We start from the raw sequence: 12224 nt of genomic DNA, 5'->3' as shown, positions 1-12224 counted from the left end.
TCCAACCTCTCTGTTTCATATGGTTCTCTTCTTCCTCCTAGTTCTGGATCAGCTTGCTCTCTGTCCCCACTCTCAAACACACAAACATCTAGATGAGCCTCCTGATATCTTTTGATATAGTGTGATTTAGTCCCTTTCATGGATTAAAATATCATATCTTTTTTAAAAAAGCATTCTTTGCTGATATTTAACCTTTTTTAACATGAATTTTGCAGGATTCTGTTTTTCTTTAGTCATTTGCAAGTGATAAAGTTTAATGACTAAACTATAGATATGCTAATTAGATTTCACAGGTCATGCATAAAGCTTTCTTTTCAAGAAAAGATGGAGAGTTTCACTTTCTATTAGCACTTTGTAGAATCATTCTTAGTGAAAGTAGCTGTAAAATACTACCAAAACTATAGTTTCATAGAAGATTCTCATTTGCTAGCATTTTATAAACATTGTCCTTTTGAAAATTACTATATGCCAGATGAAAAGCAATAGAAAATTAGTCCAGAAATTAGACAGCCATCTGACTCACAGAGCTGAACTCCTGCATATATTTTATTTTCAGATAAGAAAACCTCACACAAAAGTATCTATTAAAATGGTTTTTTTTTCTCATAAAACTTTAAATAATTTTCTTCTCTTTTCAATGAAAACAAAGATTACTTTAAAAGAATTCTGAAGTAATACCTTTTGTTATAAATATTGCTAGTCTGTTCTAAGGTTATATAAACTTCGGGTTGACTTCAGTGTGCTTGAATTAGGGATATGCTTAAGTACCTTGCTGGATAAAAACCTAAAAGAACACTGATTACAATCCTTCTCTCTCTTTTCTGAATATTGTGGAAGAACTGTTAAGTACAGCTAGCCTGGCAATTCTCACTCAGACCGTAAACCAGAAGTAACGTCACTTTTTATGCATGTTTTCATGCTGGACATTTTTCATGCTGTTCATAAGATCTGTAACATAAAAGCATCATGAACTATGACTACTTAAAGTCAAGTTTCTAGGATACTCTTATCACAAATATTTTACTTTTACAGTCTTTTGGTGAATTTAGTAGCATTCTTTTCTGTACCATTAGCTTGCTTTTTTTGCTGTTTGGTTGGTTCCTGATTTTCATTGGCTATTTCCACTTTTATAACCTGCGTGGTAAACAAGACTCTTTTCTTTTTGTAATTCATTGCACAATTTATACATGTTCTAATTCATAAAAGATTCTTTGCTATAAGAATAAGCCTGTTCATAAAGTACAATTTCCGTCATTACCTGAGCTTCTTCTTGTTGCTTCTTCAGTTGTTCCAGCATCTGTTGAAATTCTGCCTCTTTCTGCTCTGCTTCTTCCATGGTTGCTTGATTCTGTTCTTCGTAGGCCATGGCGACCACAGCCAGGATCAAGTTGATCAGGTAGAAAGAGCCCAGAAAAATCACCAGAACAAAAAATATCATGTATGTCTTCCCAGCAGCACGTAGTGTCTAGGGAGCAGAAAGCATATCTATATATTATTCCACTACTTATCGTTATTACTGCAACAGCATTATGCTTTCAGCTCATGTACAAATAAACCTATTTATATAATTTTGTATGTCACCTACAGTTTACTTTTTATGTCATAAAAATTTCTTACCAGCTGATACAGATTCTCCCAGAAGTCCTGAGTCATTAGCCGAAAGAGTGACAAAAAAGCCCAACTGAAGGTGTCAAAACTTGTGTAACCATAGTTGGGGTTTCTACCAGCTTTCACACATATATATCCCTCTGGACACTGCCTATGTGAAAAGCAAACAGAAAGTACTTAGTCATAACTTTTATTTCCTTCTAGAACATATTTATTATCTTTTGGAACAATATGCATCATTTTTCCACAGGAAATCTGTGAGTTACAATTTAATTAATTCAGGAAAAAAATCCTAAAAAAGGAACTAAGAAGAGGGTAAATGAAAGATACCCCTTCCATCTGTTCTCTGATTGAAATGACCTAAATATTTAAATTCTCCTCAGTCACATTTTGCAACTAGAATCTTTATTCCAAATGAATAATTTCCTGGCAGAAATAATGGCTAAAATGTTGTTAAGGTTACAGACAGATTAAACAATATTATTAGCTAAATCTAATTGTACTGTTAAGGATCTCCCACATAATGCTGAGAGAGGTTTTTTTAATAAGCTCCTTCACTGTTGCCAGTTAGGTATCAGAGTTCAGGTAACAATTCTAGGCTCATGATTGGGCACATGTATACAGCAGAATGTGCTAATAATGAAAAAGTTAGGCTTGAAAAAAAAGATTGAACTTTAAAATCTTGAACTGTGAAGTCACTACTGTGCTTTCTTAATATTTTACGTATTCTCTTTCTCAGTTCTAACCTTTGCTTTCATCCTACTTTCTTCAATCAGTACATCTCCAAAATAGGCTTTACAAGAGTTCAGATTTTATCATTAACACCAACATCATTTTCCAATCAAGGAAGACTGTTAATGAGCATTTTGTTTAGCCAGAGAGTAAAATATTTTGACTTAAGAAATCATTTTTTAGCAGTATAACTCTCTAAGTTCTGTAACACTGCTAAATATGGAGTTGCAACTGCTACAGATAGGTTTCACGTTATTTCTTTTTCTACAGAACATAACAAAGGATTTTTGAAAGGGTCTTACCCTGCATCAGAGCTATTACCACAAAGTAGGGCATCTCTTTGTCCTTCCAAAATGTAAAAATGAGCTGTGTAGAAAGCATTAGAAATATATGTGAATAAATAAAAAAAATCTGAAAGTACTACAAAGTAAAATAAAAACAAATTGTAACAAAATCAAAGTGGCTAGCTGCTGATCACTTTGTAGTTTGTTTACGAACCCTTCTGGTTATTGTACTTGTTTATTGTATGTATTTGATCTCTGTCAGTCAGTGACTGTAAGCAGTTCAACATAAGACAGAAAAATAAACTGCTCAATATTCTTTGTTTGATCACAAATAGTTGCATACTATAGCCACAAATATATTTAAAATAGTAATATCAGTCATTCTTACTTTCATCCTCAATGTAATCCTTCCAGTTAAATGTGCTCACTGTCATATTAACCAATGTACCATTTTCATCCATTGTGCTATTAAAGTAGGAAATAACATTTATTTCAAAAGTAGAATTGTCGGGAGGCCACTGCAGGCATTTATTCCTCAAGTTGCCCATGAACAGCTGCAGCCCTATTAGTGCAAATACACTCAGACAAAACACGGTCAGGATCATAACATCCGAGAGCTTCTTCACAGATTGAATTAGGGCTCCTACAATAGTCTTTAAGCCTGCAAAGAGGAAAGATCCATAGATTTATCAAAGAGTATCTTTGCCCTTCCCATATAATTAAGATGTCATGCAGACACTTAAAAGAAATTGTTTTTTATTTCTCAAAAAATAAAGCTTCATGAGCAGCCTCAGAGCTTGTGAAGATGAATGAAAGAAAAAGATTTTTTTATGAATATGCAATGTACATATATTCCAATAAATTGAATATATAATGTTATTCTCAAGCAGGAAATTTTATCAGTCATGCTTTCCTGTTATAGATTTGATTTTATTTCTTAATTTTTCTCTGCATTTAATATTCGGCCAATAATTTAATTTCCAGTTAATATTAAATATGACTGCACAACAGTATGAAGACAGAATGAGATAGAATGGCAATAATTTTGAGAAAAAAATTATATTAAATATGACTTCATAACAGTATGAAGATAGTATGAGATAGAATTGCAAGTAATTTTGAGGAAAAAAATCATTTGCATTTGATAAATTTTCCTGTGCAATATTTATCTCCTTTTTGGTAGCTTTTTTTGTTCTTACTTGGTTGTCTTTAAGATTAATGTCAATTTTAAGTGGTAAAACAAAGGAAAAAATTCAAAATCAAGAAAGCCATAGCGCTAAAGCTTTTTTTAATGTAAGAGAGAACTTGTTGTAATAAAATGCAGAAAAACAAAGCAAAATAACCCGTAGGCCTCATATTTTGTTTCATGCAAGAATCTGTTAAACTCAAAGGCTGATTTTGCAAAATAAAAGAAGCTAGTGCTGAAAGGGCGAAGAATCATAATCCAGGCTTATGATCCATGCCACCTTTTTTTTTGGCAACATGAGCAGTGAACAGCAAGACTTATGCTCAAAAGAAGTGAATTCAACTTCAATGGCACGAAAGTCAGCCTCAGTGTTTAACCTAGCTCTCACCTGGAATGACTGATATTGTTTTCAAAGCTCGGAGAACTCTGAATGTTCTCAACGCTGAGACATTGCCCAGGTCCACAAACTCTGTCACATATCTGTAATAGGGGAGTTCACACACAAACACAATGACAGCACACAAATAACAGTCGGAGTTACGAGGGGCCTAACACCTTACACAGTTACTTCTTACCTGGAATTACAGAAATAGTTTTCAAAGCTCTCAATACTCTGAAAGTTCGAAGAGCTGAAACATTGCCTAGGTTTACAAATTCTGTTACATACCTGTAGGATTAAATCACAGTTATTCAGAATTGAGGCAGAGTGTATACTAATTATGTGGGTCTTCAAAACCTCTGTGGCAACATTAGCAATCGTACTCCAAAATTTACCGGGCTCTTCAGTACACCTCGCTTTTGCAATTATTTATTTTCATCAATTTTGCCTAAATTTAATTGAAGTGAAACTCACTGTTTTGTATTTGAATAGCTAGTTAAACTAATTAGCTTGTAATAGGATGGTGATGTGAAGTCAAAGGGATGGCTTCCATTCTGGTGAGCAGTAAAATGTAGGACATGAAATTAGTGTCCCTCAGCAGTAATTACACTAGTAGCTGACACTCTGTGCTGGCTCCTGCCATATTTTACTTTGATTTATGAGTACTAAAATGTGTGATACGGTGTCTAAACTTCACAGGTTGCAGAAATTGAATACTTTTAAATCAATATATTTATTATAATATTTGCCACTAATTTCATGCCCTAAAATCTTAAAAAGTTCTTGAACCACTTACGCCATTAAAATGACACTGAAGTCAAGCCAGTTCCATGGGTCTCGCAGAAAAGTAAAACCTTCTAAGCAGAAGCCCCTTGCCAGAATTTTGATAAGTGATTCAAAGGTGTAAATTCCAGTGAAAGTGTACCTGAAAAGCATCAAAGCAGGAATAATGGATTTTTGCATACTTATGCTTATAGACAGTGGCATTCTTTATCAAAGATGACTTACAAGAAAAGAAAAGAAAAAGTATTTAGAAGTGAAAGCAGGAAATCATTAACTTGATGTGCTCCAAATACTTAAGAATGTAATCATTGTTCAGTAGATGAAATTTGCACCTGACACATACATACTATTGATTTTCTAAAAGGTTGATTTAATCTCACTTTTTGTGCTTGCAAATAATTTCAGACTCTAGTATTTATAGATACACTTCAGACTTTGATATTTATATGTACATTCTCTGGCACTCACAGGGCTGCTTCTTTGCTTGCATTCACAAATCAGGTAGATGTCTAAGTTACAAAAAATGAATATTTCTTTTTATGCCAAAATCAGAGAGTTTTGTGAAAATCAGTTCTGGATAATAACTATACTCATGCCTATAATATAGGATCATTTCATAAATAATCATTAAATATATGAAAGCATGCCCAGACTGTTGTTATTGAAGATGTGGAGCGTGATTACCAATTTACCTGGTATGGGAACAACCATTCATTTAAAAACATAGAATAGTCAGTTATAACCAGCGTAATGCAGGGACTTTCTGAGACCCGCCTGGGTCTGTGCAGACCTCCAGAATAAATGAAATCTACCTACACACCCTACTGCTCTCCTTTCAGACTCTCAGCAACCCTAACAAGCCATAGTCATTGTTCAGCATACTGGGAATGGGTGAATAGTAGTGCAGTTTCTAAATATAGCACTCAGAATAAGATTCCTTAACACAGTGAAATAAATACATAGAAATCAATAATGGCTATTGGAGAACAGGAGGGAATACAAGAAACCACAAGTGGTTAGAACCAGGTTTTTCATGAGTAGTATTATTTCAAAGAAAAACGTAATGTTTCAAAGGAAAACGTGTATCTGTATTTTGTTAGAGAAAAAACACACATGTATAACCATGAACAAGAAAGAGAAGCTGAGATACTTTGTGGTTTCCTTACTTCTGTCAGCTCTTTGTGGCGCCTTCATAGGTAAGGCCCTTTCCTCAGCAGTCTGAGTTTCTTGTGGTTTGGGTGTTGTGTGTGCTTGCAGTGGCTGGCACTTGTGAGTTCGCATCAGCGAGCCATGATGAATGTCCCACTGTGCTAAGACTGTGGATACTCAAGCTGTCCTCACCAATGACATGAAACAATTTTACATACACATTTGAAGTTCTCCTTTTCTAATTTACAGCTCAGAACACCCAAGGACAAGAGCTCACATTCATACTTCGCAGTAGAAGTTCAGATAGTCATCAGACATAATTTTAAAGAACAAGGCATTACTCTTAAACCATTTAAATTATTCAGACGGAAAATAGAAAGATATAGAGGATCTCATGGAATCGGATTCTTCATTACTCTGGAAGCCCATTCTGGCATGCAACTTTCCATAAATGCTGCTTCTTTGGAGTCCCACAAAAACAAAGATGTAAAAATAAAGTAAAAATATTTAACTTACTCTACATTCTTCGTCCAGTCTGGAGGGTTACTCATGGTCATAAATACACAGTTGGTCAAAATAGTGCACATGATAAGCATGCTGAATAATGTAGATTATAGTCAAGGCATGTAAGTCAAAAAAGTATGACAGTTTTATAACACCGAAATAATTAAAAATATTAAGTGTATAAAAATATGTACAAATAACGTGACATTCTAAATAGAATCTGAAAATAAAGCTTTGCACATAATTTTATCCATTTTAAAAGGTATGCCATCTGGCATGTTATAATGCACTTATTGTAAAACAAGGCATTACTTTTATGATTATGGCAGGTTTAGGATTTAAATGAAACTTAAAGACATCCTTAAGTCTGTAAAAATATGAAATGAGTACCCAAACATAATTACTCATTGAAGCCAGGGGGATCATTCTAAAAGATCTTTAGGCAGAGGTTGGTTGTTTACACCCAGTTGTTCTCTGGACATGATTAAAATATATTTGAAAATATTCTCCTTTATTCTGACCTGGATCTTTTGTAGGACACCAACCCCAATATTGAAAACACAACGCTGAAAAAGTACGCCTGAAAAAGCAGCTCTTTACTCGTGCTCTTTTGTCCTTGCTAAGTGAGTCTAGTTCATGAATAGTACTACTGGTCTTGCTAAAAGCGTGACCTTAGATATGTTCAAGTGCAATGGTTTGTTACTAATTTGGCCTCAGCTGCAGGGCTTAGTATGGGATCAGGTCTCCTTTTGTATAGAAAGCCTGATATTTAAACTCTGACAGCTTTAGGTGGTTCAGTAGAGAATTCTCTCAGTAGGAATGAAGATCATGCTGCAACTCATATGTGATATTGCTGCTTTTTAAGTGTGATCAGCATATGTTTAGTTAGCATAGTACACCCACATGGACATAATTTGTATATCCATATGAAAAGTATTATTTCAATAATTAAATAGTTTTAAATGGCAACCCTTAAATCAACATTAAGAAAAAAGGATATGAATGTACCAAAATCTTGATAGCAATTTTTCTGATGGGATTAAAAGGAGTTAAAATGTACAAGGCAGATGTGGCACTGAATCGGAAAATTGCCTTTCCCTTATTCAATACTATGAAGGTCTGCAAAAAAGAAATACAAAATTAAAATACAGTGTTGACTACATAAATGTCTTTACCTCCTTCTAAAGGATTTCTCCACTTGGGATGTTCCAGTTCCATCACTGTCTACATGTGGTAGGAAAATAACTGATTTCCATGAATACAGTGGATTAAGTCTTCCACAGTCAATTCTCCAATTTGCTAAATTTCCCAGCATGTGGACAGAGTTCTGGTAATATTAAAATTGGTGGGAATTATCATTGCCAATGTCCGTTTATCAATAACAGCAAAAAGCAGCATTTCATCACTAAAATATTTTCAATTTTATTTCTAATGAAGTCTTTTATTAAAGTCAGAGTTTCAAATTCATCAAATATATTCTACCTTCTGAGCAAACACAAACAAAATCAAAACAGCACAAGGGCAATTCTAAACACCAGTTTGTATTTGGAAGAAATACATGACAGAATTATATACACATATATATATGGTGACAAGGACAAACACCTGCCACTAAAGAATTAACCATAATTTAAAAATAATTTTGCTTTAGTTTTAGATTTTTAAATACTACCAGTATCAATTATATGTATCTCCTAAAAATGTATCTGTGAAAAAATACAAGGGATTAATAAATTGCCATCTGACATCATTCTGAGCAGTCTGAGACAAACGTACACCAGAATTTGGCATCCTATAACAACAAATCTTTTCTTCAAAAAATGCTGTTTGCATTTTTAACAATATGCTCTTGTGTTCCCTATATGTGAGCACCAAATTTAGGTAGTTATAATCTTTTAAAATTTGACCTGATAAACTTTCATTCAGTTCCTGTTGGTAGTCATCGCCCAAGTGTTTTAATTTTTATTCCAAGTGTGTTTGTATGTGAAGTTTACTTGAATCTTTGATGCTGTTTAAAATTTCTTCAGGACATGACTATTCTTCATTCCTTTTGCTCTTTGTCGATAGTAATGGCCCTGCTTTGTGTAACCATAATAGACTCTTTGTTACGCTCTCAGCAGAGCTATATAGTATCACTGTTCTCCAAGTTGTTTTCTGTTCTCTGTAAAAACTTGGCTTTGATCAGAGAAATACTGCCCTCTCTGTGGCCTTTACTGCCTCTCTGCTCTGTCATCTCTGGGAGAGAAAGCAAACCTCTCTACAGTGGGAAAGAAAACAGGTAAAGGAGTGTTGCCAGTGCCTGTTCACAGAATAACAAGCGTACCATTGAGGATGACAGAGAATGGACTCACGCTCATTGGCATCCCTCTCTGTCCTACAGTCCTTCACCCAGCTAGAAATGGTAGAAAGATGTTGCCTGTTCCAAGGTCACTGCTGCAGCAGAGCCTGAAGATAGACTCCAATTCACTTATGATTTTCTCTGCATTGACAAGTCGATGATTAAGTGTAGTTTCTGCTATAAACTGGAGGAGTGATGACTAATTCTAGTTCATCATTTAAGATGTCCATTTGTTTTCTGTTCAGCACGTTAGGCTAGTACATAACATAAATACAGATGTCACCTGTGACAAAAGATTCTGCCGTTTACTAATTACTCTCATAGACTAACAAGTCCATCAGTAGCCTGAGTTTTTACACTTTTGTTCCAAAAAAATCTGACTACTTTTCTGATCATTGGAGGTTAGAAAGTATACTTCAGTAGTCCTCAGGTTTTCTGATACTTCATTGGTAGAAGACTTGTTTAGAAAACTTTAGTCCTGAACTTATTTATGCAGCTTCATTCCTGAATTGTTTTGCAGCTAGACAGGAAAAGGGCTTAGTGCGCACAATTATATTGTAAGTAAGACTCTGTATGGAACTGTTGATATAACCAAAACCATATAAATGAAAATAACCTTTGACAATACACCCTCTCTGAGCTTTCATTTTTTAAAATTTCCTTAATAATGATAATATTTATATTATCTACAGCACTGTTTATTTAACTTCGGCAACTGTTAAGTTATGCAATTACATATGGATTCTGCTTTATTTTCTGTTCCTATTACTGAAGCCATAATTTTTAAAACAGTTTTGCGAACCAAAGGCAACCACAAATTTAGCCATAAAATTGAGAGCACTACTGGCATAATTTTTTTCCTAGCAAAGAAATTAACTTTCTTTACAGTCTAAAATATTTTACATCTTCATTTTTTTATAGTTGCTCAACATCAAGTTTCTTATGTGGATGGCAGCCTGGAATGCCTCAAACCGTCATCAGAGCAACTGTGTCCATTTCCTTCTCCGTTTCAGAGAGACAAGGAAAGTTAATCCCAAGCACTTGTCCATAAAACACATTCTGCGTTTTTTAGTTTAGGGTTATTATCCACAGCTTCATCTTCCTTCACTCTCTTTATGCACAACACTTTGCAGGTCTATCAGGAACTGAGAACACCTTGATGCTGTTAAAGGAGCACGCAGAAATAGGCAGGTAGAGAGTACAGACGAGAACCTGCACTTACTGTTAGCTGTACCTTTTACTAATCTGGACAGGACATAAGGTATTTTTAACTGTTCCCAGGCTGGACTATTTCAGATCCTGGAGGAGTTTAACACAGTCTACAACTAATCCCAGCTACGGAGATATACTTGTTTGTTCCTTGTCTTTCTATTAAGTCATATAATGGTAGTCTGTTCCCAGATTGTATGCATCATTGCTACAAGACTAAAAACCATATACTCTACTGCAGATCCTGGCTTTTAAAAAGGCCAAGGGGCAAACTTTTTACTTGAATGGATCTGTTTGAACTAGCCTTTCTACCTCCAAGTCCCTGGCTTGCAGATCATGTGAAAATGAGGACTTTGTATGACTGTGTAAATTGGAAGGGGGAGTAACATCTTTTAGGAGTTTACATTCTTCATGGAGTACAACTATGCTATTAATGGTCCAGTTGTGTTATAGCCTCACACATGTAACTCAGGCACATTGCTTTTCTCTCACAACATGTAACCCTTCTCTCTGTGTAGGTAGATTAGGGTACGGCGACCGGAAAATCTCGGGCTGTAACGGAAGGTAGGCGTGGCGAAAGGAGCAGGATGTGTCATTATCGTGCGAGTTCGTACGGGACAAGACGACTATATAAGGCTGTTGCGCAGTTAAATAAACACCATTTGTTGCATCCTCACATTGGTGTCAGTGCTCAATGGCCCTGGGGTGCGGATAGCCTCAGGCCAGCCAGCAACCGAACGGAGCTTGCTGCAGACAAGCGGCAACATCTCTGCTCTTTCTGTATGAAAACTTTTCTAGTGTAGAGAATTATATTTTTTGTGCAAAAGATCATTCACTCACTTTTTTATTGATATAATATGGGTCCAGGTCTTCCAAAGGTTCAGACACCATTCCTGGAGGTATGTCGCCATAAATAAATGGAAGTGTCTTTCCTGCCTCCAAGTCACTGTTTGGTTTTGGACCATTTTCATCATCATCATCTGTATGTTCTTGCTTGGGCTTTTTAGCTTTTTCTTCTGCAGAACGCTTTTCAATAGCTGTGAGAGAATCTCTAGTAAAATAGTGGAAGCTTTCAGGTCCTGGTGGTACCAGCAGTGCCTGTGCCATGTTTTCATCCTGCAAATTTAATTACTTTTAGCCTCTTGCATAAGAATGACCTATAAAAGAAAATTAGATAATTTAGGAAAACTAGATTGTACCAGCAGAAAAAAATCCAAAATTTGCTCAGAAACCCTTTCCAGGCCTGAAACAGAAGCAGCATATTTCAAGGCTGAATGAAAGTTAAAAGCAACTGCTCAGAATTTATTTAGATATTTTGTAAATTATTTTTCAGCTTTTTCCTGCTGGTCTAGAAAAAGACACTACTTCTGTCCACAAATGCTTTGCCTATGTCCTTAGACTCTTCCAGTTAGAGCAAAATACTGATACAAGTGTTTTAACAGTATATCTTTTTTTAACAGCAAGTATAAATGCATATTCTATGAAGTACTCTTGAAAATTGTAAACCTGTATTTTACTACTTAATACATTTTATCTTCTCATATTTTTTCAAGTATCAGTAATGGAACTTTACAAATGTAAATACTTGCATTAAACAAAAAATTTTTTGTACGATTAATGCTGTTTAAATTACAGGAACTGACTTATGGGAGGAACAAGCGTAATTCTTTCTTACTGACAGTTTACTGTCCTGAAGGTTAATGTTAGATACCAAAGCAGGTTAGGTTGCATTTATTGACTGTCTGGAGCTGTGAATCAAAACCACAGGCCTTTTAAGTGGTGGTACAACCTGGAAACAGGATGTACAGTCAAGTCTATGTGGGAAAGGAATGCTGCTCCTGATTTTTTGCAAGGCAAGTATCATAATATTATTTCAGACTAAAACTAGTTTGAAATCTAAGACTCTGGTTCTCTGTGAATGTCTCTGGTGCCAGTGCTGGATGATGTAGTCCCTGCTGCTTTTTCCTGCTCTCTGCACCAAACTCCACTGTACAACAGGTCTCTTTATGAAGCCCTCCAGTGCATCGGCTGAAAATAATGTTCTTTTCTTTC

The 12224-nt window shown here is 35.2% G+C and overlaps 1 protein-coding gene across 10 annotated transcripts in view; it reads right to left on the bottom strand.

Moving 5' to 3' along the window:
- LOC137667180 (sodium channel protein type 2 subunit alpha-like) overlaps positions 1–11279 on the bottom strand; it is a 64022-nt gene extending 52743 nt beyond the window's left edge. For 3 of the 10 annotated variants that reach the window (XM_068407744.1, XM_068407746.1, XM_068407754.1), the window contains exons 1-9: positions 11013–11279; positions 7626–7744; positions 6638–6727; positions 4986–5114; positions 4386–4477; positions 3013–3285; positions 2643–2706; positions 1618–1759; positions 1259–1465 (exon numbers count right to left, since the gene is read on the bottom strand). In XM_068407744.1, coding sequence (XP_068263845.1) covers positions 1259–1465; positions 1618–1759; positions 2643–2706; positions 3013–3285; positions 4386–4477; positions 4986–5114; positions 6638–6727; positions 7626–7744; positions 11013–11279 — 1383 coding nt within the window. Of the gene's footprint in view, positions 1–1258; positions 1466–1617; positions 1760–2642; positions 2707–3012; positions 3286–4198; positions 4291–4385; positions 4478–4985; positions 5115–6637; positions 6728–7625; positions 7745–11012 lie in introns of all 10 variants that reach the window. The other 7 variants (XM_068407747.1, XM_068407745.1, XM_068407753.1 and 4 more) reach the window with 4 other exon arrangements.
- Positions 11280–12224: the final 945 nt, after the last annotated feature.

This window comes from Nyctibius grandis, chromosome 9, assembly GCF_013368605.1.
Source record: "Nyctibius grandis isolate bNycGra1 chromosome 9, bNycGra1.pri, whole genome shotgun sequence".
Lineage (NCBI taxonomy): Eukaryota > Metazoa > Chordata > Aves > Nyctibiiformes > Nyctibiidae > Nyctibius > Nyctibius grandis.
The sequence above is the reverse complement of the archived record's forward strand: the minus strand, read 5'-3'. Positions and strand labels throughout refer to the sequence as shown.